This window comes from Panthera onca, chromosome C2 (genome assembly GCF_046562875.1).
Source record: "Panthera onca isolate mPanOnc1 chromosome C2, mPanOnc1 haplotype 2, whole genome shotgun sequence".
Taxonomy (NCBI): Eukaryota; Metazoa; Chordata; class Mammalia; order Carnivora; family Felidae; genus Panthera; species Panthera onca.
Genome location: NC_138347.1, coordinates 98327361 through 98354155, shown reverse-complemented (window position 1 = coordinate 98354155; position 26795 = coordinate 98327361). Strand labels below are relative to the sequence as shown.

Here is a 26795-nt window from a genome sequence, read left to right as displayed (position 1 = left end):
CTTTCACTCCAGGAACCTGATGGTAAGAGAAGTGTATTCTATTTATAGGTATATACCTGGTGTCTAAAACACTCCCTTCTATGTATCTTAGATAATTGGTTGGATAGGTGGATGAATGGATGAACAGATGGATGGGTGGGCGCATGAATGGAAAATAGAGCCTTCACAAAGTACGTGGTACCCATATTTCCTCTCTTTAACATCTTAATATTCCTCTAAATTTCTAGAAATGTGGCTCAAATTTCACTCCACTGTACTGTCATCAATCTATGATTCATAAATCATATGCTCTAAGTTTGAAATGATGGATTATCTAATCAAACCTCCCGACCAGTGCAAGAATTTTCTGCAATATCCCTGTGAGAGAGTTACTCAGCCTCTGCTGGAACATCTCAAAAAATCTTTTTTTCCCAAGGCAACCTTTTTCATCTAAAAAAAAAAAAAAATCTTTGAAATACTTCCAAATTTACAGAAAATTTGCTGGTATAATAAAAAGAACTACCATCTCCCTCTCTCCTTCTCTCTGTTTTCCCAATTGTTAGCCTTCTACCACATATGTATGCTCAATCTATATAGCTAATCTTTCCCTCCTTCTCTCTCTCTCCTATATATAATATATATAATATATAATATATAATATATATAACATTATATATTATGTATGTATTATATATATGTATGTATGTATATATGTATGTATATATGTATGTATGTATGTATATATGTATGTATGTATATATGTATGTATATTATATACATGTATTATATATATATGGTGTATGTATGTGTAGACACAATTATAATTAGCATTTTCTGAATCATTTGCGAGCAAGCTGCAAACATAGCTTCTTAATCACTCTTAAACATTTCTTCCTTCCTTCCTCCTTCTTTTTCTTTTTTTCTTTTCCTTTCCTTCCTTCCTTCTTTTCTTCCTTCCTCCCTCCCTCCCTCTAAAACCATGAATTCACACTGGACTCTCAGACCCAATCTGTGATCTCAGGGTTCTTTCTAGCTTCCTCCCTTTGAAATTTTATAAATACCTCTATAAAAGTGAGACACCTGCCTCTCATTCTTAATATATTCATGAATTTATTCATTTACTTACTCAATGTTTATTTTCTCAGTGTAAGCAACCTCCCAACTGTGCCGGCCATTTCCTCTACTCACCCTCTCTGCCTTTCCACCACCTAAACACTCCTCCCACTCCCCAGTCCCATACTCTTGGATCCAGTGAGCATATGACTTCTCTCAGCTCCTCCTTCCTTTCACAGCCATGCAGCCAGCCTGCTGCCAACTCCTCTCCACCAAGATGGGAAGGGAAGGGAAGGGAAGACGAGAAATCCCTTCCTGTTTTAGCAGGTATCAGGAAAGAATTCTAGAATCTGCCTCCTTATAACTGTGTCCATTGGTTCTACTTCTACTCTTTTTCCTCATTGCAGCTTTGAAATATTTGAGAATAGGTTATATGTCCCATGAATTTTCTTTCTTATGCCAGACTTCCCCATTTCTTTACCTGTTTCTCTGGAACATGGTTTCCAGAGTCTTTATCACTCTGATAACATTCACCAACATTTGTTGGTTGATACATTCAAATATATGTTTCTTTTAAGTCTTTCCCACATGTGGTTGTCATTCAAGGAAAGGGAAAAGCAGTATACATAGACGTCACAGGGCCTGATCAGGATGCACTTAAATGTAAATGGAATAGGCAGTGTCTTCCGAAAACCTTTCCTCTGCCTCCCTCCTCACCAGCTAAAACGTTTGCTCCACTGATTCTGGAAACTCCATTGTTAGAGTTCAGTCCACTGACTTTATACTAACAAGAAGAGAGTGAACAGAAAGTTGAAGTGCAAAACCACACTCTTTGGAGTAAAACGCACCCAGGCTCCAACCTCAACTCTGCCATAGATAATTGGGCATTCTTCTCACAAATCCAAATCTCAGATTTTAACCTTATAATAGGTATACGATTACTGTGAGGCTTACATGCAATGAAATTTTGCAGTTACTGAACAGAATAGACCCCTAATATATTGTTAATTATTTCCTTTACTTGTGTGTGTTAGTACAAAATTCTTCTAAAAAATACAAATGGTTTTGAAAGAAGTCTTTAAAATGCAAATGTGTAGTAACTAAAGTTATATGAATGAATTTATTAATTACTCCTACAGAACACAATAAATAAAGCAGCATAAGAATACTGGTTACCTGGTAGATGATGACATTTATAAAGAAAAATGGATCCAAAAAGTGAGGCATTGTTTTTCAGAACCAAACATTTCCCACTTGAGCTTCTACATAGAGTGAGTCCTATACCTAGCCCCAGTCTCTTCAAAAAAAATTTTTTTTCTGAGACTATTACTTCTTTGGTAGTGCTATGCTTTTCAATAATATGGTAAGATAAAATACAGAAGCAGAACATATGCAGTAATTTCTCAATAGGTACACAGAAGAATGGATATAAGTCTGTAAGAATTAATAGGAATAGCTGCTACTGACATGGTCTGACTGCATTATCAGAATCATTTTCAAAAAACTAGAAAGTATGTAAATGCGTGGAAATGGTTTTCTTAGTTAAGTTTGTAGATATTCGCTGTGTTAGTACTTTCCATATTTAACTTCAAGGCAGGTTTTTATAATAATAATTGATCAAAAATATTTGCCTATAGAAGCAACCAGAAGGGCAACTGGTTAGAATGCATTGCTCTGAAAATGCACATTTTTATATAAAACCACTTGGGAATAGATGATACCAGTTAATATTGGCCCCTCTGTAGTCCAATCTATCTTTTATTAAGAATGCACAGAAAGTGAAAGGTGATGGATAAAAGCAGCACTAAGACATTGTCTGAAGGTGAAACTTCCTGAAGTTTAAATACAAAGTCAAGGAGGGGCAGCTGGATGGCTCAGTTGGTTGAGTGTTTGACTCATGGTCTCACAGTTTGAGTTCAAGCCCTGCACCAGGCTCTGCGGTGACAGCTCTGAGCCTGGAGTCTGCTTCAGATTCTGTGTCTCTGTCTCTCTCTGCCCCTTCCCTGCTCACACTTTGTTAATCTCTCTCTCAAAAATAAATAAACATTTAAAAAATCTTTTTTTAAACATAAAGTCAAAGAATGGCACAGAATTCTTGATTCCTCTCCACATTTTATATTCATATTTTATGTGACAATGAAATATTTATTTTTGTTTCAATTATAATTGCTTCTTATTTCTTTTAATCTTCACTTCACTACTTGTTTCTTGATATAATTGCTTGGCTCTTCGTTCACGATCCAGAATTTCTTTGGGGAACAGGTTTTTCTCATCAAATACAGCGTTCAAAGCTACAAAATGATGAAGAAAATAACATGTAAATTATACTTGGTAAGAGGCCCAATTAAATGAAATAGTGGGGAGAAAATTCCCATTTGAATTCATCTGAAAATTTGTATGTTTCTAACACCAAGAGTGTATCTGGGGGGATTTTCTCTTAAGTTCCTGCTATTTCTTTGACTTCGGTTTAAATTAAAAAGCTAAATTTTAACAGAGTTTGTTCTATTAATGTATTTATACCATGATGATTTCCACCACTTCGCAGTAGAAGACTAAAGAAGCTTGTGTTTTCCATTTTTGCTTTTTCATCTACTTAGCAGCTATCAAAGACTCATAATAAGCCAAGAACAGATTATTCTGTATTGAAATAAGACAATGAAAACAATCAAAACAGTTTGCACCACTAAACAAGCTCTTCTGCAATCACGTCCTTATAAGACACTTTGATCTACAGGGATCTGTGGCTTCAGAAAAAAAGAGCCAAATTATCCCCCATGAGTGGCTGTCTTATGCATCAGTGAGATGTAGGAGGAAATTGTGCCATGCATTCAAGAAAATAATTTTGGCCTTTTGCTTAATTCTATCATTTCAACAAATGTTTACTGGATGTATATTATGCACAATGTCCTATGCTTGGGCATAAATGAGGCACAAATATGACTCAGTCGCAGGCCTTCTTCCAACTGGTAGAAAGCAGGCGCAGTGCCCAAATGACCAAAATATCAAGTACAATAAGTTACAGTTCTGAGAAAATAGGAGCAACAGAAATTTTGGTTAAGCATATAAAGAGATTGTAACACTATGCAGAGATCAGAGGAAAAGCTTGAAGAATTAGACACTATTTGAGGCAGATTTTGAAGTCCAGATAGGATTCTAATTGATAAGAAGGGCCACGGAAGTGAAGACGGGTTCGCAAGAGGGAAAGGAAATGTTAACAAGAGAGAACAAAGTAGGGGCGCCTGGGTGGCGCAGTCGGTTAAGCGTCCGACTTCAGCCAGGTCACGATCTCGCGGTCTGTGAGTTCGAGCCCCGCGTCAGGCTTTGGGCTGATGGCTCGGAGCCTGGAGCCTGTTTCCGATTCTGTGTCTCCCTCTCTCTCTGCCCCTCCCCCGTTCATGCTCTGTCTCTCTCTGTCCCAAAAATAAATAAAAAACGTTGAAAAAAAAATTAAAAAAAAAAAAAGAGAGAACAAAGTAAACCAAAGTGTGGAGAAACAAGAGCTACCGTTCAGGTAATTCTGAATAATTCAGTACAATGTGACCAAGGTTCAAAACAGAGAGAGAATGAGGTTGGAGCGGGACAAAGGAATACTTTAAATGGCAACCCCGAGGAATATGAAATAAACTACATAAACATTGAACAACTTCACCGTATACTGCCATCTTTACATATATGAACTAGGGGAAAAAACAACAAAAAACAAAAAAAAACCCTCTCCACTTCCCATATAAACATGATTGTATAAGTCAATATCCTTCCCCATTTTCTCTTGAATATTATACTAGAACAACCAGGAAAAATGAAAACAAATAATAATTTGGCAAACAAACTCCACGTGAGTGAAGCCCAAAGATAGAGGTAACCTGCAGCCTGCAAAATAGGAAGAAGGGCAGCCAAAGAGCTGTTACATGAGATAAGGTGATGAGTCTGAAAGTGTAAGAAGGCCAGCAGCCACAGCATCTCAGAAAGTTCTAGCAAAAAGACACTGACTAAAGGTGAGGGGCTCACCCTGCAGTACAAATGCTTTATCTTTCATTTATATCTATGGATACAAACAGAGGTGAACAAGGCCGGAAGCAAAAGCCCTCCACGACACCTTGTTTGGTTCAGAGAAACAGATGAGGCAGGGCTACGTGAAGAATCACGCACATGAGCCATTTTTTCCTAAAAGCAGTTTGCCTGTCAGTTGTAAAAACTGAAGGCCGCTCCAATCCCACACCACAAACTCTCACCTAGGGACCTACTACAAACTTCAGGTCTAAAAAAATCCAACTCATTAAAACTAATTAAGAAAGGAAATTTAAAAAAATGGCATAGAGTGGACACAAAGGACTATAAGCAAAATTAGAAACGAAACAAAACAAACTTTAAAAAGGGCAGAAGAGGGGCACCTGGGTGGCTCAGTTGGTTGAGCGTCTGGCTTTGGCTCAGGTCATGATCTCACAGTTCACCAGTTTCAGCTCCAGGTCGGTCTCTATGCTGACAGTTCGGAGCCTGGACCCTGCTTCAGATTCTGTGTCTCCCTCTCTCTCTGCCCCTCCCCTGCTTGTTCTCTCTCTCTCAAAAATAAATAAAAACATTAAAAAAATTTTAAAAGAGAAGAATGAATCAATACATGAACTACCTCCAGAAATACGTTGCCACTGGCCAGATAAATATTGTTACTAAGTGCTTTGTCACAAACTATATTTTAAAACTCGAAAAAGCACTTATTTCTGTAAAGGAAGATCACAGAGCAGAAGTGAAAGAGCTCCGGAAATGTCACAACAGGAAGTGAGGAAAGTGAGCTGGCAGAGCTCAGGAAAAATCTCACAAGTGAGATTTTCACTCACAAGTGTGTGGTAACATAATGGGAAATGGAGTTTACAAATGAGACAAACAAATATAATAAGGTGAAAATGAAAAGAAGAGAAATGAGAGAGGAAAGTGACACTGAAAAAGAAATAGATTCAACCAACACAACAATCAGAGGAGTCCTTCAGAACGAACACCAAAATGGAACAAATATTTGAAGGTATTATGTGTAAAGTTTTCCTTAAATTAGAGACAATCTGACATACACAGGAAGGACATACTGTGGCACCAGGAATAACAGAATCAGAAGTCAAACCGAAGCACATCTTCGTCAAATTATTAGACTTTAAAGAGAATCATTTGGCAGCCAGACAAAATGATCAAGTCGCTTAAAAGGAGAGAAATGTGTATCTTGCATTAGATATCCTCACAGCAATGATCAACACCAGAAGACAGAGCAACACCAACAAGAAAATCAAGGAAAGAATGTGTGGAGTGTGGATATTATACACACTCAATCTGTGCCTCAAATCTAAAAATACAAAAGTTTCAACAAATCTAAAAATGCAAATTTTCAACATTCAGGAAATTCGGGGACTATTGTTTCTAAGAGACCTTTTCGAGAAAACTACTACAAAGTAAACTGATGGATGACTGAGGAAAATTTAGAAAAAGACTTAGTGGAGAGTGCTGTATATTTTTAAATGTAGAAGTGAGATTAAAATAATATGAAGCGTAGGATAACAAAACAGACGGTAAATGCCACATGCCTGACAATGTCAAAATGATACAATTTAACAAAAACTGGAACGATTAGGGAGAAGCTTCATTCATGCTAAATCAGCAACAGCTAAGAGACAAAGGACTTAAACCAACAAGTCAAGGAATAGTAGTATAAATAAATTTAACAAAATAAAAGAAGCACAAAAAAAGATCACATTGTTGAATAAAATTAGGTGGTAGAGGGGCACCTGGGTGGCTCAGTCGTCAAGGGTCCGACTTCAGCTCAGGTCATGATCTCACAGTTTGTGAGTTTGAGCCCCGTGTCAGGCTCTATGCTGACAGCTCAGACCCTGGAGCCTGCTTCAGATTCTATGTCTCCCTCTCTCTCTGCTCCTCCCCAGCTCACACTCTGTCTCTCACTCTCAAAAATACATAAATATTAAATTAAAAAAAAAAAAAGAAGAGAAAGAGGGGAGTGAAGAAACATGCTCATTTTATCATTAGTCGACATGGATGTAATGGTTACTGTCCTAGAAAACTGAAGGGCTAGAAGAGTTATACCAACCTATGAGTATAAAGTTACCACTAGAATGTATAATACCCTCCCCAAGTAAAAACAAAGAAAAAATTACAGATCCAGTGAAAACTTTAAAACCCATATAACCAATGAATGACATAAAAGAGTGTGAGAAATATAAAACCAAACAATATATAATATATACTTTTATATATAATATATTGACAAATTTAAATGTGCTCAATTTCATGATCATAAAAATTATTTTTTAGCTGGATCAAAAGCAAAACCCAGCACACATCTAAAATGAAGTGACTCCAAAAATTTGAAATAGAAGGATTTGAAAAGTATACCAGGCAAATCAAAACCCACAGAAAGCAGAGGTCAAAATCTAAAATCATCAGTGCATACAGAAACCCTCAAAGGATACACTGAAACTCATATTGCTTCTGCACAGAAAAGGAAACAATCAGCAAAACTAAAAGGCAACCGACAGAATGGGAGAAGATATTTGCAAATGACATATCAGATAAAGGGTTAGCATCCAAAATCTATAAAGAACTTACCAAACTCAACACCCAAAAAACAAATAATCCAGTGAAAAAATGGGCAAAAGACATGAATAGACACTTCTCCAAAGAAGACATCCAGACGGCCAACCGACACATGAAAAAATGCTCAACATCACTCATCATCAGGGCAATACAAATCAAAACCACAATGAGATACCACTTTACACCTGTCAGAATGGTTAACATGAACAACTCAGGCAACAACAGATGTTGGCGAGGATGCGGACAAAGAGGATCTCTTTTGCACTGTTGGTGGGAATGCAGACTGGTGCAACCACTCTGGAAAACAGTATGGAGGTTCCTCAAAAAACTAAACATAGAACTACCCTACGACCCAGCAATTGCACTACTAGGTATTTATCCAAGGGATACAGGTGTGCTGTTTCAAAGGGGCACATGCACCGCATTGTTCATAGCAGTGCTATGGACAATAGCCTAAGTACGGAAAGAGCCCAAATGTCCACTGATGGATGAATAGATAAAGAAGATGTGGTATATATATATACAATGGAGTATTACTTGGCAATCAAAAAGAATGAAATCTTGCCTTTGGCAACTATGTGGGTGGAGCTGGAAGGTATAATGCTAAGTGAAATTAGTCAGTCAGAGAAAGACAAAAATCATATGACTTCACTCATATGAGGACTTTAAGAGACAAAACAGATGAACATAAGGGAAGGGAAACAAAAATAATATACAAACAGGGAGGGGGACAAAACAGACTCATAAATATGGAGAACAAACTGAGGGTTACTGGAGGGGTTGTGTGGGGGGCTGGCTAAATGGGTAAGGGGCAGTAGGAGTCTACTCCTGAAATCATTGTTGCACTATATGCTAACTAATTTGGATGTAAATTTTAAAAAATAAAATTAAAATAAATTTAAAAAAAAAGAAACTCATATTAGTGGATTCCAGAAATAAGTGATACCGGGAACTGAACAAACCAGTGTGATAGAGGAGAGGGAGATTTCTCACTGAATAATTTTTCTTATGTTCTAATATTTGACCGTGTATATTTTGGTTTTTAGCAATAGCACAAAAATGAATAAACCTGGACTATCTCTTAAGCAAAGCTACAAATGAAAATACTTTCCATTTGTCTAATGCCAGCAGTGTAAGATATATGGATTTCTGTATATTAGCCATTGATTCTGCCCTGTATGCCTGCGGATTAGCATTTGAGAATCATGAGACATTCTGAATGCCTTAGAGCTCTCCTGAAATCCATTATGAAAGCCAGAAATTTCCTTTTGAAATAAACTCTCGCTGTTTTATTGAGATTTGTCTCTCAACTAGATGAGGAATTTCTACATAATTGACTGGGTTTCAGGACAGTTATACCAATAACTAACTGATAGGGCCTTGAGAGAAAATCTTGCCCAAATAAGTCATTTTTTGTTTAGTTAAAAAAAAGGTGATAAAAAATTCATATGCAAGGGTGGATCCTCGTTTCCTGGGCCCAAAGCTTACAAGGTGGGGAGGCTTTCTTAAAGAAAAAATATAAAGTTACAAATATATAATTATTCACAAAACTAGCTATTTATTTGGGATGAGAAAATAAATCTCAACAAACTATTAAAGTTTTGTAGAGTTGGGTCCTTTTATTCTGAGATTTCTTTTAGGAAACACACCAGAAATGCTTACCCGGAAATGATTCCTGCTTGCAAATGGGGCTTCCTGGAACCGGGAACAATAAAACTTCCAGCAACTATTAATACTCACAAGGGTCTTTGTATATGAGGCCTATTAAAACTTCTTGGCTTCACTGGCAAACTCTTTTATTTGGCAAAAATGATGTCATTAACCTAACACCTTCTAAATGGATAATGGTAATCAATTCATCTTAGTATTCAAAGTAACAACATCTGCTAGGTTTATGGCACAATGTTTTCATATGATGATGTGAGGGAGTCTGCAATGGAATGTGTGATGTATCTAAGAGACCATTAACCATTTATTGAACTTATTTAAGATTATAAAAGAATGCCCTTAACCTTGCTGTGATAACTTGTTTTCATGAAGTATTAACTGGCAAGGCTAAAGCTCCCAGTTATTCAATCAAACATTAATCTAGGTGTTTCTCTGAAGGGATTTTGCAGATATAATTAAAGTCCCTAATCAATGGACTTTAAGTAAAAGAGATTATCCAGGATAATCTGGGTGAGCCAGATTTAATCAGCTGGAAGGCCTTAAAAGCAAGGCTGGGGCTCCCGGAAGACAGGGAAAAAATTCCACCAATGGACAAGAGTTTCTTCCTGTATCCATGGAGTTTCAAACTCACCTTTCCTGGCTGCCTGTGGACAACAGCTTTAACCTGTGCCCAGTCTGCCCATGATCTTCCCTTTCTGACTCAGTCCTACTCATTTTGGATTTGCTCAAACCAAATCAGCCCCCACAATCCCATAGGCCAATTCCTTGTCATATATTTCAGTATATGGTCCTGCTGGTTCTGCTTCCCTGAAACCTGACTGGTACACTTGCCATAAAGGACATTGTGTACTATAGGACAATTGTGAAGGGTCAAGTGTTCCTATTGAGACAAACAGACTGGTTTGTCAAGATTCTGATGGTTTGTGACTAGAGTCTGTTGGGATATTCCATGTGAAGAAAATTTGTGTTTATTCAAATATATAGCTGATCTTAAAGCACTCTCAATATCTCAATAATACAATAGGTATTATATGGGACCTCAAGTCTCCCACTTCTTGCCCTCAACAAGTTACTTTGAATCTTGAAGAGTAGTTGGTTTAGAAGGGCTAGTAACGGTTAATGTACATTAGCCTCTAAAGGCTTCCCTTCACACCTAAATCCAAATTCTTTGTGCAGGCTACATGGCCCCACATGACCGGATCCCTAGCCTCTTCAATCTCATTTTGTACCAGTCTCCATCTCTCTCACACTACCCCAGCAACAGCGACTTTCTTTCTGCCCCCAGAACATGTCAACCTTGTTCCCAACTCAACAGTTTTACACTTCTGGATAATTTCCTTGGAAAATTCTACCCCTAATATACAGTGGGAGTGCTTTCTTTCAGGATTCAGCTAAAAAATCAGAGGAACCTTTGCTGATGCCCCCTAGTCATGTCTTATCACATTATTGTGCTTTCTTCATAACTCTTACCTCTTACAATATCGTTATCCAATCTTATCTTCTTATATTTACTTATTTATTGTCTGTCTTTCCCCTAGGTGGTAAAGTCAACAAAAGCAAAGATCTTGTCTGCCTTTATACCTCATATATTCATAGTACCCAGCATTGTGTCTGGTACATGGAAAATATTAAATGTATATACATACATTTATATATATATATATATATACACACACACAATACATATATATATACAATATATATATTGTATATATATATATACACACAAATATATTTATACATACAAATGTATATATATATATAATAAATGAACAAATTTAAATGAATAAATGAATAAATAATAAATGAATATATATATATATAATGAATATATATATATAATGAATATATATATATATATATATATATATATATATATATATATAAAATAAATGAACAAATGAATGAAGATACCTCCAGCAATGCAAAGGGTGGGGCTCACTTCTCAAACTTTGGAATTCTTGCATTCTACAGACCTGAGAAAGGTGGTTCTCCATGTCATGTATCCAAGTATCCATCCACTTACCACAGCCCCTGCTCTTAAAAATCAATATCTAATGTTATGGGTAACCATTTACATTTACCATTTCCTACCTGGGAAAATATGACATTTATACATTCACCCCTTCATTTTATAGGTGGCTGTCCAACAAGGTTTGTTATAATGATACCCAAAAGGTGTTTTAAAAGTCATGAAAATGAGTGCTCGCTTCGGCAGCACATGTACTAAAATCGGAACGATACAGAGAAGATTAGCATGCCCCCCGCGCAAGGATGACACGCAAATTCGTGAAGTGTTCCATATTTAAAAAAAAAAAAAAAGGTCATGAAAATGAAAGATGTGGTGGTCATGAAGCTATTAAAACATTTCCAATAAAATGAAAGGATTCAGTGAACCTAATAAAGCAAAGTTAATCTTTTATCGTCTGATCCTTCCCTTGTCCCCTGATTGGCAACCAACCATATTAGACAAGCAATAATGGCAAAGCTCACAAAGGCATCCTGGCAAGAAAGGACTTGATGGCGATCTAAACATAGCACTGCAATTACCAGCTGTTGTTTGTTGATGAATATACAGTATTCTGAAAACCTTCTAATTCACATCCTCCATCCTATTCTAAGTCCTCTAGATAACTACTTCTCAAACTTTGATGTGCATGAGAATCACCTAAAAATCTTGTTAAAATGCAGATTCTGATTCAATAGAGCTGAGCTGGGGCCTGTGCTGCTACATTTCTAGCATGATCCCAGGTTGTGCCCATGCTATTATCTGCTGACCAAGTTTCTAATTCCCAAATATAGACTCTAGATATAGTATAGCCATGCTGTCATTCAACTTCAGCCATCATTGAATAACAATATGGTACCAAAGCAAAAGGTTGTTGGCAAGGTGGTGAGGACTGGTCTAAATGCTTTAACAGTCTTCATATAATGCTTAAATGACTGTGGTTCAGGACCTGTTGAACTTTTTTTTTAAGACTCAATTTTTTTTTTATTTCAGATTTTAATGTATTTGAACTTTAGTTTACATAGGGATAAAGTCTCAATTTTCCAAGAGCAGTTTTAATTTCAATTTCAAACAAAATTGAAAAGAAGGTACAAATATTTCCCATATATCCCCTGCCTCCATACATGAATAGCCTCCCCCTTTATCAACATCACTCACCAGAATGGTACATATTTCCCCGAGAATGAATCTACATTGGCTCCATAATCACCCAAAGTACATAGTTTACCTAAGGGTTCACTACTTGTGGTGTACATTATATAGGTTTGGAAAAAAGAGTAATGACCTATATCCCTCACTATAATGTCATACAGAGTATTTTCACTGCCCTAGAAAACCCTCTGCTCCCATTCGTCTTCTCTCCCCTTCTCTGGAAACCACTCATCTTTTTACCATAGTGTTGCCTTTCCCAGAATGTCATGTAGTTGGAATCATCATATGTACCTTTTCAGATTGGCTTCTTTCACTTAGTAACACTCATTTAAGATTCCTCCGTGTCTTTTCATGGCTTAATAGCTCATTTCTTTTTAGTGCTCAATAATATTCGATTATCTGGGTGTACCTCAATTTATTTATACATTTACTTAGTGAAAAACATCTTAGTTGCCTCCAAGTTTGGGCAATTATGAATAAAGTTGCTTTAAACACCCATGTGCAGGCTTTTGTGTGTATGTAAGTTTTCACCTCCTTTGGCTAAATACCAAGGAGCATGATTATTGGATTAAATGGTAAGAGTATGCTTCCTTTGGTAAGAAACTGCCAGCTGTCTTCCAAAGTGGCTGTACCATTTTGCATTCCCACCAGCAATGAATAAAGTTTCCTGTTGCTCCATGCCCTCGTCAGCATCTGGCAGTGTCAGTGTTCTAGATTTGGGCCATTCTCACAGGTGAGGAGTGGTATCTCACTGTTGTTTCACTTTGTATTTCCCTGATGATATATGTGGGGCATCTGTTGAACCTTTTAACAGATGCTTTTCACATATTAACAATGTCTGTCTTGTAGGACCCAAATTTTGGTGTGTGTGTGTGTGTGTGAGTGTGTGTGTGTGTGTGTGTGTGTGTGTGTGTGTGTTTGACTTTCAAGATAATTTAGTGCTATCATATAAAGATATAAAATGATAAGAAGGAATTCCACTTCTAAGATGTCTGTTTTATGCCCATTCTTTAGTTATTTAAAATTTCCTGAGGTGCATCACACATAACAGTCTCTCATTTCTTACTTAAAGTGAATATATCTATACATGCTTTCATGCTTCCTTTTTGTATTTTAATTATTTGTTCCAGTGAGAAATTTCTCACAATATCAGTGATTTTTTTCTTTATTGGTACTAGATTTACGATTATATTCTAAAGCAAAAACATAGTAAATTAGATTTTACTAAAAGCCTGTGTATATATTTTCACCCTATAGTTTAAGAACGATGCAGAGAATTTTGTGTTGCAATGGAAAACCACACATTGCCTCTACTACACTCTTCCGAGCTGTCAGAGTCTGGCTGCTGAGCTCACCACTGTTGAGCTATTTTGTCCCTCTTTGTAAATTGCAGGTTATCCTGCCAATGGATACACAAATTCTGTCTCATCTGGTAGAATTTTTTTTTCATGTTTATTTATTTATTTTGAGAGAGGGAGAGAGAGAGATCATGAAATAGCATGCATGCACACAAGCAGGAGAGAGGCAAGAGAGAGAAGGAGAGAGAGAATCCCAAGCAGACTCTGTACTGTCAGCACAGATCCTGATGCAGGTTTTAATCTCACAATCATGAGATCATGACCTGAGCCAGAATCAAGAGAGCCGGACACTTAACTGACCCACCCAGGCGCCCCCTCTGGTAGAGTTCTAACTGACTTCCTCTCCTGCTTTGGAAACACGTTTTGGAATCTACCTGCAGATTGGACTGGAGACTGTTAACATGCACAAATTGTCGGTTCTTACAGATTTTCAAATTTTCCAGTTCCCTTCAGTATCTGACTACAATACTCCAAATGGACTTTCCCAGTTCTTCTCACACCCAACTAAAACTGAGAACTAAAACCCGACAGCCCAAATCCCTATCTAGACTCTACTCTGCCTGCCACTGTGCTTTTCTCTCAGGATCTCTTCAGGATCCAGAACAACTGACCTTTGTCACCAACTCGCAACATATGGTTCAACTGGTTTTGCAGGAGCAACACCAATGAGAATCCCTGAGGGACCACTTCTGAGACCATGCTTTGTGCCTCTAGGAGCAACCTCTGGATTGCTCCATGATGAGAGATATTCCTTACTCTTTTTTTTTTTTTTAATTTTTTTTAATGTTTATTTATTTCTGAGAGAGAGACAGAGCATGAGTGGGGGAGGAGCAGAGAGAGAGGGAGACACAGAATCTGAAGCAGGCTCCAGGCTCTGAGCTGTCAGCACAGAGCCCGACGCAGGGCTCGAACTCACAGACCGCGAGATCATGACCTGAGCCGAAGTCAGACGCTCAGCCGACTGAGCCACCCAGGCACCCCTATTCCTTCCTCTTAAACAAAAGAGAGGGACTGACAGTATTGAACTTTACCTGAGCCCTGTACTCCCTCCCGGAAAGCAGAGACAGTTAAGAAACTCCTCTACTATTTTGTGTTTGGGAGACAAATAACAGTAAGGGAGGACTCTGCTCTCCTACTGCGAAATAAGACCCTCTGTGCCTGTCCCCAGAAGTCTAGTAAGACTCATGGATTCACTAACCTGTCTCTGTAACAGGTCAGGCCCCTTTCCTTTCCTTTGAGACATTCCTTTTAACAAATATTCTCCCTATGCAATAGCTTGCAATAAAATCATCTCTTTAATTGTCCTGTTCATTTTGTCTTTGCCAAAACAACAACAACAACAAGAACAAAACAATTCACCTGAGGTATCGCCAATGGAGTATCCTCTCTACATTGAAAAGTTTAAAGATTTTACAGATTCAGTATAAATGGGTTCTAGGGAATTTATTGGTGAAACCTGACCCAGAGACATTTCCAAGTCACTTCTAGGTTTTTGAATAAGGCATATCAAAGAGGGGTTTCAAGCTGTTTGAGAACCCACAGGGAAGAGCTTGGAAGCTAAAGAGAGAGTATGAAAGATGTTTCAACTTGAAAGGGAAAGAAAGAGAATACAACAGGACATTAAAAACCCAGTAGGCAAGACTAAAAAAGTCACCAGGAGATTATGAAGTGTTTGAAAACTGTCCCGAGTTCCAAAGTGGTAGTTTAGAATATTGATAGTAAGTCTGGCAAAATAGTAAGTCATCATACAATTGCCAAATAACCTTCCACACACTGTAATTACGGGGATGGCAGGCGTGTGTGGAAAATGCAGCACAAAGATTTAAGGCAGACCATTGTAATGAAATTGTGGAGGGGGGATACGTCGGTAATTGAGATTCTTTTTAAGTGCTCTTTTATTGTAACTTTTTTTTTAATTCAGCAGCATCCTCCTGAAAAGAAGAACAATTTTAAATGAAAGTGATAAAAATAGGAACTATTATAGTAAAGTGGTTGATTTTAGAAATCAGCATAAGAATAAGCTGCCCTGGGAATATGATTTGAACACCATTTGAACAAGGGAGATGACACCTAGAAATATTAACAACACGAACAACTAAATAACATGGCCACTGCTCACGTAGGGCCCAGAGAGTCCGTGCCACAGATTCCGCATAAAGAAAATAGGGACTTAGAGATGTCTAGTGCAATAACAATGGGACAATGACAACCCAGTATTATCAATAAAGAACATGTATCAAATCCTCAGTAGGTGTCAGGCCCTATGCTAAAGGCTTCGCCTGAATTATTTCACTTACTGTTCACAGCAACATGATGAGGATGGTAACTAACATGATGCCATTTTCATTTGAAGAAACTAAGGCACAGAGAGTTTAATTGACCTGTTCCAAGTCATAAAGCTAGCAAGTGATAGAGTCTTGGTTTGAAGCCAAATGCATGCTCAAAATTTTGCCTTTAGACCATTATTGCTTCGAGTCTCCCAAGTTTATAAATGGAAATTCCCTTTATAAATGGAAATTCTCCCAAAAGACAACCATAGCCACCAACGCCTTATAACTTCATAGGAGTGATGACTGCAATTTCAAAAGATAGAAAATAACGTAAAGGGCCAGGCGTGGGGGAGAAAGCACAGAAACAGAGGTAAAATGATAATAGGCCAGTTACCAATGGATTGCCCTCAGCTCCAAATCCACTCTTCACTGCTTGCTTTGCAATAATGGACTGGAGCCCTACAAGTATTTCTTTTGCCAGCTGGTGTGATGTTGCTCCCTATCATGAGGGGATGCCAGCAGGACGCTGGAGGAGAAGTGGATTTCTCTTACAAGTGGGTGCTCCTGTCACCATACTCCTGCAGGGCACTTTCTCCAGCACTAGACTCCTATAGTATGGACTCCCCCAGTACCAAGCCCCACAGTGGCTTTTCCAGCTCCAGACTCCTATGATGCAGGCATGGCTGACTTCTCCAGAGCCCAGAACCAGCGGCTTTCCTTGTCACCCTTCAGGTAGCTTTGCAGCAGAGTGCCACCCATCTGGCACCACCCGGTGAATGGCTTTCCGTAACACCCCAAGAGGTGAGCAGAGGTCCACCACTGTGACTCCTCCCTGTGAACAGCCTCCCCTGCACTCCTTTGGTGGCTTTGCAGTGAGTTCTGAGGTGCAGCACCTCCCCGTGGATGGTTTCCCATGGCCACCCTGGGAGATTTTTGCCATGTCCTACCTGCGACATCTCTGCCACCTTGCTATCCAGTGACACGAAGAAGCCTTCTCGAACAAGGTCTAGGTATCAGCCCTAGCTTGGATGGGCATCTTCCTTGGTCTATCTCAGGCTTGAGGGGGGAGTGGCTGTTCTTTAGATCTGCTATTCCCAAGTTCTTTAGAGTTCTCTTTACTTCCTACTAGCCAATTTTCTATAATACCCATGATTATATCTACAACAAGAAAAAGAAAATGAACTTAAATATAAAAGGAATGCTGAAACTTGCCTGTACTTGCTTTTCAGCTACCTGTCTGTATTTCTTTCCTACTATAGTCAGTTTCTTGGAAACATATTAGCTTTTTTTGGTTCATGTCCCAGCCACCTCCATCACAACATATTTTGAAAACTGACTCTAAACCATCTTCTCCTCCTGTATTTCCTCTCTCAATAATAGTCTCTCTCTCTCTCTCTCTCTCTCTCTCTCTCGCTCTCGCTCTCTCTCGGACATAGTTATCCAAGCTAGAAATCTGAAAGTCATTCATGTGCTTACCTATCGTCATTGAACCTTTAAGTTCAATCTCCTTAGCATGTCTCAAGTTAGTTACTTCCTTTGTAGGATCTCCATGGCTTCAAAATAATAACAGATACCATTTAATGAATGCAGCATATATGCTAGCCATTGTGCTGAAGTTAGCCCACACCACTTCAAAATCAGGTATGATTAGCCCCATTTTATACACGTGAAAACTGAGACTTGGTAGATTGTGTAATTTATCCAGATATAAACAACTAGTGAAAGGCAAACTAAAGATTCAAAAGCAGATAGCTGGCTACAAACAATAAGCTCCTACTGCTCTAATATGCTGCCTTCAGTCTAACTCCATTATAATGCATCTACTACAGTTTCCAGAAAGCGTTGTAAAATGCGTACCCGGTCGTGTCACTTTCCTGTTTTAAACATTTCAGCAGAAATCTTTTTTTCTGAAGAGGTTTAATAGCTACTGGTAGGTCATCCTTTTCATTTCACCAGACAGAACAACAAAAACAGGTAAATTACAGAAATAATATTTTCAAAGCTATCAGAGGGCGACGGAAGCAGAGATTATCAAATTAAAATTCCAGAGGCAGTAGAATCCCTCTTAGATGGGCTAAAATTGCCAAATATTTTCTTCTCTTTATGGATTTATCACATCTGGGCATCGCTAAGAAACAGGATTGTCAATAGACAAAGAGACGAGTTTTGATGACAATGTGGGTTAAGGTTTGACATATTGGAATCTAGAGAAATTCCACAATAGTCAGTTCCCTATAAGCTATTTTTTAAGTGCAAGGGTGATGGAGACTGTGGATGGGACTGGAGAGGAATGTGTCCTGTAATCTTGCAGTACTTAGGAGACAATATATCAATAAAAGGAGAGGCTTAAAAACAGACAGACATTTGAAATCAGAAGTAGACTAAGTCAACTGTAACCAAGCACTGACCAAGCTCAATTTGTAACTGAATCAACATGATGTACCCTTCATGTTCTCTGCCCAATTAAGGAAAGGGTCAACTACTTCTGGGAGAAAATAACATTAATTTCAGCATCTATAGATATTTTACACATAATTCCTGTCATACAATTTAAAATTATGCAAAATTACTAGACTTGCAAAGAAGAAGGAAAATGTGACCAATAACAAAGAAGAAAAAATAGACATTAGAAGCAGACCCCAAGATCATCCAGATATTGAGGATAGCAGGCCCAGACTTTAAAATTACTATTATAAATATGTTAAAGAAAAAGAGATAAAGTTTGGACAAAATGGATGAAAATGTGAATAATTTCAATTGAGAAGAACTAAAAAATATACGTATGTAAAATCTGAAATTGGGGCCTGATCACATGAGTTTAACAGCAGACTGGTGAAGGACAGGGTTAGTAATACAAATACAAGTCAATATAAAGCACCGAAAATAAAGCTCAGAGAGGAAAATCAAATGGAAAGAAGAGAAGAATGTAAGAAACATTTATGATGTAAGGAGTGTCTAACATGTACAGAAATGCAATCCCAGAAGGACAGGAGAGTGAGAATTGGAAAGAAATTATAATCAAAAAGATAATGGCCGAGAATTGTCCAAACTTGAAGAGAGATTTATTCAAGATTTCCTATCAACACCAAGCAATATAGTGAGAAAAGCATATTTATATCCATCATGATAAAACTGCTGAAAACTGAGGATAAAGAGAAAAATCTTTAAAGAAGCCAGGTTAAAAAAAAAAAAAAAGATATTACACTCAAAGGAGCCACAATCATAATTAAAAAAAAATTTTTTTAATGTTTATTTATGTTTCAGACAATGCAAGAGACAGAGTGCAAGCAGCAGAGGGGCAGACAGAGGGAGACACAGAATCTGAAGCAGGCTCCAGGCTCTGAGCTGTCAGCCCAGAGCCCGACACGGGGCTCAAACTCACGAACCAGGAGATCATGACCTGAGCCGAAGTCGGACGCTTAACCGACTGAGCCACTCAGTAGCCCCAGGAGCCACAATCATATTAAAAACTGAATTTTAATCAGGAATTATGGGAGCAAGGAAACAATGAGATGCTATCTTTAAAGAGCTGACCAGAATTTTAACAATCACTGGTATTTAGAGTTTTAAACCCAGTGAAAATATCCTTCTGAAGTCAAAATAAAATAAATGCCTTTTTAAGACACATAAAATGACTCCCCAGCAGACTCACATTATAAGAAATACTGCAGGACATTCTTCAGATGGAAGGAATATGATCTCAGGTGGGAGCCTGCTATCATAAGAGGGATAAAGGACACAGAAAAGAGTATTGCAATCTTCTGAGTAATCACTAAAAGAATAATACGAAGAGATATAAAAACAGAAGAATTAATAGTAGAGATAAAATGGAATAATTCAAAATATTTGACTGAAACATTCTAATGGGTCCTCGTTTCTGATAAAATAAATGCCAAGGTCTTTAGCACAGCACACTAGGTACTCCAGAATCTGGCCCTATTTACCTATCTAGCCTTAATTCTTGCCATGCTCCTTCTAGAACCATTTGGGACTATGTGTAGCCCCCAGACATTTGGGACTATGTGTAGCTTCCGCAGCAAACCATGTCACTCCCACCACCTTACATTTGCATGTGCTGCTCCTTTGCCAGAAATATCATCCCCTTTTTTTCCCTACCTGACTAATCTAATAGCAACTTGACTTTTATTTATTTTTTTTTATTTTATTATTATTTTTTTTTAATATATGAAATTTACTGTCAAATTGGTTTCCATACAACACCCAGTGCTCATCCCAAAAGGTGCCCTCCTCAATACCCATCACCCACCCTGCCCTCCCTCCCACCCCCCATCAACCCTCAGTTTGTTCTCAGTTTTTAACAGTCTCTTATGCTTTGGCTCTCTCCCACTCTAACCTCTTTTTTTTTTTTTTTCCCTTCCCCTCCCCCATGGGTTTCTGTTATGTTTCTCAGGATCCACATAAGAGTGAAACCATATGGTATCTGTCTTTCTCTGTATGGCTTATTTCACTTAGCATCACACTCTCCAGTTCCATCCACGTTGCTACAAAAGGCCATATTTCATTTTTTCTCATTGCCACGTAGTATTCCATTGTGTATATAAACCACAATTTCTTTATCCATTCATCAGTTGATGGACATTTAGGCTCTTTCCATAATTTGGCTATTGTTGAGAGTGCCGCTATAAACATTGGGGTACAGGTGCCCCTATGCATCAGTACTCCTGTATCCCTTGGATAAATTCCTAGCAGTGCTATTGCTGGGTCATAGGGTAGGTCTATTTTTAATTTTCTGAGGAACCTCCACACTGCTTTCCAGAGCGGCTGCACCAATTTGCATTCCCACCAACAGTGCGAGAGGGTTCCTGTTTCTCCACATCCTCTCCAGCATCTATAGTCTCCTGATTTCTTCATTTTGGCCACTCTGACTGCCGTGAGGTGGTATCTGAGTGTGGTTTTGATTTGTATTTCCCTGATAAGGAGCGACGTTGAACATCTTTTCATGTGCCTGTTGGCCATCCGGATGTCTTCTTTAGAGAAGTGTCTATTCATGTTTTCTGCCCATTTCTTCACTGGGTTATTTGTTTTTCGGGTGTGGAGTTTGATGAGCTCTTTATAGATTTTGGATACTAGCCCTTTGTCCGATGTGTCATTTGCAAATATCTTTTCCCATTCCGTTGGTTGCCTTTTCGTTTTGTTGGTTGTTTCCTTTGCTGTGCAGAAGCTTTTTATCTTCATAAGGTCCCAGTAATTCACTTTTGCTTTTAATTCCCTTGCCTTTGGGGATGTGCCGAGTAAGAGATTGCTACGGCTGAGGTCAGAGAGGTCTTTTCCTGCTTTCTCCTCTAAGGTTTTGATGGTTTCCTGTCTCACATTCAGGTCCTTTATCCATTTTGAGTTTACTTTTGTGAATGGTGTCAGAAAGTGGTCTAGTTTCAACCTTCTGCATGTTGCTGTCCAGTTCTCCCAGCACCATTTGTTAAAGAGACTGTCTTTTTTCCATTGGATGTTCTTTCCTGCTTTGTCAAAGATGAGTTGGCCATACGTTTGTGGGTCTAGTTCTGGGGTTTCTATTCTATTCCATTGGTCTATGTGTCTGTTTTTATGCCAATACCATGCTGTCTTGATGATGACAGCTTTGTAGTAGAGGCTAAAGTCTGGGATTGTGATGCCTCCTGCTTTGGTCTTCTTCTTCAAAATTACTTTGGCTATTCGGGGCCTTTTGTGGTTCCATATGAATTTTAGGATTGCTTGCTCTAGTTTCGAGAAGAATGCTGGTGCAATTTTGATTGGGATTGCATTGAATGTGTAGATAGCTTTGGGTAGTATTGACATTTTGACAATATTTATTCTTCCAATCCATGAGCAGGGAATGTCTTTCCATTTCTTTATATCTTCTTCAATTACCTGCATAAGCTGTCTATAGTTTTCAGCATACAGATCTTTTACATCTTTGGTTAGATTTATTCCTAGGTATTTTATGCTTCTTGGTGCAATTGTGAATGGGATCAGTTTCTTCATTTGTCTTTCTGTTGCTTCATTGTTAGTGTATAAGAATGCAACTGATTTCTGCACATTGATTTTGTATCCTGCAACTTTGCTGAATTCATGTATCAGTTCTAGCAGACTTTTGGTGGAGTCTATCGGATTTTCCATGTATAATATCATGTCATCTGCAAAAAGCGAAAGCTTGACTTCATCTTTGCCAATTTTGATGCCTTTGATTTCCTTTTGTTGTCTGATTGCTGATGCTAGAACTTCCAGCACTATATTAAACAGCAGCGGTGACAGTGGGCATCCCTGTCGTGTTCCTGATCTCAGGGAAAAAGCTCTCAGTTTTTCCCCGTTGAGGATGATGTTAGCTGTGGGCTTTTCATAAATGGCCTTTATGATCTTTAAGTATGTTCCTTCTATCCCGACTTTCTCAAGGGTTTTTATTAAGAAAGGGTGCTGGATTTTGTCAAAGGCCTTTTCTGCATCGATTGACAGGATCATATGGTTCTTCTCTTTTTTTTTGTTAATGTGATGTATCACGTTGATCGATTTGCGAATGTTGAACCAGCCCTGCATCCCAGGAATGAATCCCACGTGATCATGGTGAATAATTCTTTTTATATGCTGTTGAATTCGATTTGCTAGAATCTTGTTGAGAACTTTTGCATCCATATTCATCAGGGATATTGGCCTGTAGTTCTCTTTTTTTACTGGGTCTCTGTCTGGTTTAGGAATCAAAGTAATACTGGCTTCATAGAATGAGTCTGGAAGTTTTCCTTCCCTTTCTATTTCTTGGAATAGCTTGAGAAGGATAGGTATTATCTCTGCTTTAAATGTCTGGTAGAACTCCCCTGGGAAGCCATCTGGTCCTGGACTCTTATTTGTTGGGAGATTTTTGATAACCGATTCAATTTCTTCGCTGGTTATGGGTCTGTTCAAGCTTTCTATTTCCTCCTGATTGAGTTTTGGAAGAGTGTGGGTGTTTAGAAATTTGTCCATTTCTTCCAGGTTGTCCAATTTGCTGGCATATAATTTTTCATAGTATTCCCTGATAATTGTTTGTATCTCTGAGGGATTGGTTGTAATCATTCCATTTTCATTCATGATTTTATCTATTTGGGTCATCTCCCTTTTCTTTTTGAGAAGCCTGGCTAGAGGTTTGTCAATTTTGTTTATTTTTTCAAAAAACCAACTCTTGGTTTCGTTGATCTGCTCTACAGTTTTTTTAGATTCTATATTGTTTATTTCTGCTCTGATCTTTATTATTTCTCTTCTTCTGCTGGGTTTAGGCTGCCTTTGCTGTTCTGCTTCTATTTCCTTTAGGTGTGCTGTTAGATTTTGTATTTGGGATTTTTCTTGTTTCTTGAGATAGGCCTGGATTGCAATGTATTTTCCTCTCAGGACTGACTTCGCTGCATCCCAGAGCGTTTGGATTGTTGTATTTTCATTTTCGTTTGTTTCCATATATATTTTAATTTCTTCTCTAATTGCCTGGTTGACCCACTCATTCGTTAGTAGGGTGTTCTTTAACCTCCATGCTTTTGGAGGTTTTCCAGACTTTTTCCTGTGGTTGATTTCAAGCTTCATAGCATTGTGGTCTGAAAGTATGCATGGTATAATTTCAATTCTTGTAAACTTATGAAGGGCTGTTTTGTGACCCAGTATATGATCTATCTTGGAGAATGTTCCATGTGCACTCGAGAAGAAAGTATATTCTGTTGCTTTGGGATGCAGAGTTCTAAATATATCTGTCAAGTCCATCTGATCCAATGTATCATTCAGGGCCCTTGTTTCTTTATTGACTGTGTGTCTAGATGATCTATCCATTTCTGTAAGTGGGGTGTTAAAGTCCCCTGCAATGACCACATTCTTATCAATAAGGTTGCTTATGTTTATGAGTAATTGTTTTATATATCTGGGGGCTCGGGTATTTGGCGCATAGACATTTATAATAGTTAGCTCTTCCTGGTGGATAGACCCTGTGATTATTATATAATGCCCTTCTTCATCTCTTGTTACAGCCTTTAATTTAAAGTCTAGTTTGTCTGATATAAGTATGGCTACTCCAGCTTTCTTTTGGCTTCCAGGAGCATGATAGATAGTTCTCCATCCCCTCACTCTCAATCTAAAGGTGTCCTCAGATCTAAAATGAGTCTCTTGTAGACAGCAAATAGATGGGTCTTGTTTTTTTATCCATTCTGATACCCTATGTCTTTTAGTTGGCGCATTTAATCCATTTACATTCAGTGTTATTATAGAAAGATATGGGTTTAGAGTCATTGTGATGTCTGTATGTTTTATGCTTGTAGTGATGTCTCTGGTACTTTGTCTCACAGGATCCCCCTTAGGATCTCTTGTAGGGCTGGTTTCGTGGTGACAAATTCCTTCAGTTTTTGTTTGTTTGGGAAGACCTTTATCTCTCCTTCTATTCTAAATGACAGGCTTGCTGGATAAAGGATTCTCGGCTGCATATTTTTTCTGTTTAGCACACCGTAGATATCGTGCCAAGCCTTTCTGGCCTGCCAAGTTTCAAAGGAGAGATCAGTCACGAGTCTTATAGGTCTCCCTTTATATGTGAGGGCACGTTTATCCCTTGCTGCTTTCAGAATTTTCTCTTTATCCTTGTATTTTGCCAGTTTCACTATGATATGTCGTGCAGAAGATCGATTCAAGTTACGTCTGAAGGGAGTTCTCTGTGCCTCTTGGATTTCAATGCCTTTTTCCTTCCCCAGTTCAGGGAAGTTCTCAGCTATAATTTGTTCAAGTACCCCTTCAGCACCTTTCCCTCTCTCTTCCTCCTCTGGGATACCAATTATGCGTATATTATTTTTTTTTAGTGTATCACTTAGTTCTCTAATTTTCCCCTCATACTCCTGGATTTTTTTAATTCTCTTTCTTTCAGCTTCCTCTTTCTCCATAACTTTATCTTCTAGTTCACCTATTCTCTACTCTGCCTCTTCAAGCCGAGCTATCGTGGTTTCCATTTTGCTTTGCATTTCGTTTAAAGCGTTTTTCAGCTCCTCGTGACTGTTCCTTAGTCCCTCGATCTTTGTGGCAAGAGATTCTCTGCTGTCCTGTATACTGTTTTCAAGCCCAGCGATTAATTTTATGACTATTATTCTAAATTCACTTTCTGTTATATTATTTAAATCCTTTTTGATCAGTTCATTAGCTGTTGTTATTTCCTAGAGATTCTTCTGAGGGGAATTCTTCCGTTTGGTCATTTTGGAGAGTCCCTGGCGTGGTGAGGACCTGCAGGGCACTTCCCCTGTGCTGTGGTGTATAACTGGAGTTAGTGGGCGGGGCCGCAGTCCGACCCGATGTCTGCCCCCAGCCCACCGCTGGGGCCACAGTCAGACTGGTGTGTGCCTTCTCTTCCCCTCTCCTAGGGGCGGGATTCACTGTGGGGTGGCGTGTTCCGTCTGGGCTACTTGCACACTGCCAGGCTTGTGTTGCTGGGGATCTGGCGTATTAGCTGGGGTGTGTAGGCAAGGTGCACGGGGGCTGGAGGGGCAGGCTTAGCTCACTTCTCCTTAGGTGATCCACTTCAGGAGGAGCCCTGTGGCAGCGGGAGGGAGTCAGATCCGCTGCCGGAGGTTTGGCTCCACAGAAGCACAGAGTTGGGTGTTTGCGCGGAGCGAGCAAGTTCCCTGGCAGGAACTGGTTCCCTTTGGGATTTTGGCTGGGGGATGGGCGGGAGAGATGGCGCTGGCACCTTTGTTCCCCGCCAAGCTGAGCTCTGCCGTCCGGGGGCTCAGCAGCTCTCCCTCCCTTTGTCCTCCAGCCTTCCCGCTTTCCGAGCAGAGCTGTTAACTTATGACCTCCCAGACGCTAAGTCGCGCTTGCTGTCGGAACACAGTCCGTCCGGCCCCTCCGCTTTTGCCAGCCAGACTTGGGGGCTCTGCTTGGCCGGCGAGCCGCCCCTCCGCCCCGGCTCCCTCCCGCCAGTCCGTGGAGCGCGCACCGCCTCGCCGCCCTTCCTACCCTCTTCCGTGGGCCTCTAGTCTGCGCTTGACTCCGGAGACTCCCTTCTGCTAATCCTCTGGCGGTTTTCTGGGTTCTTTAGGCAGGTGTAGGTGGAATCTAAGTGATCGGCAGGACGCGCTGTGAGCCCCGCGTCCTCCTACGCCGCCATCTTCCGGAACCCCCCGCAACTTGACTTTTAGTATCCAGCTCAACATAATCAAGTTTCTCAAAAAAAAAAAAAAAAAAAAAAAGAACCATCTATGAATCTCCATGTGGTCTCACACTGGCCAGTGCGTATTTCTGTCATAGTCCTTGGTATAAAACACAATTATTTGTTTCCTTATCTATTTTGACAACTAGTCTTCAAGATCATTGAAGGCTGGGCCTCTACAGGTTGACTCTGTCTCCAGCCTCTAGCACAGAGGCCAGCACAGAGAAGGCATTCAATATCTACCACAGAAAAGGCTACACACACAAATGAACAAACATTATCTCTATATCTGCTAGTTGAAGACTCTATAATATTATACAAAGCATGTTACAATCCTCCATCATCCTCAACAACTTTCTTTTAAAAAAAATTTAATGTTTTTATTTATTTTTGAGACAGAGAGAGACAGAGCATGAGCAGGGGAGGGGCAGAGAGAGAGGGAGACACAATCTGAAACAGGATCCAGGCTCTGAGCTGTCAGCACAGAGCCCGACACGGGGCTCGAACTCACGGACTGTGAGATCATGACCTAAGCTGAAGTCAGATGCTTAACCAACTGAGCCACCTAGGTGCCCCAAGAACTTTATTTC

At 39.1% G+C, this 26795-nt stretch overlaps 1 protein-coding gene and 1 non-coding gene across 2 annotated transcripts in view; one reads left to right on the top strand and one right to left on the bottom strand.

Annotated features, from left to right (window-relative positions):
* Window positions 1-2158: 2158 nt before the first annotated feature.
* The window catches only part of WDR49 (WD repeat domain 49), a 145848-nt gene continuing 121211 nt past the window's right edge, over window positions 2159-26795 (bottom strand). The window contains exon 19 of the mRNA XM_081790111.1: window positions 2159-3323. Within this exon, the coding sequence (XP_081646237.1) occupies window positions 3193-3323 (131 nt within the window). The 3' untranslated portion in view covers window positions 2159-3192. The remainder of the gene's footprint in view (window positions 3324-26795) is intronic.
* Window positions 11491-11597, top strand: LOC132684399 (U6 spliceosomal RNA). The gene has a single exon (XR_009612623.2). It is a non-coding gene; the product is annotated as a U6 spliceosomal RNA (small nuclear RNA).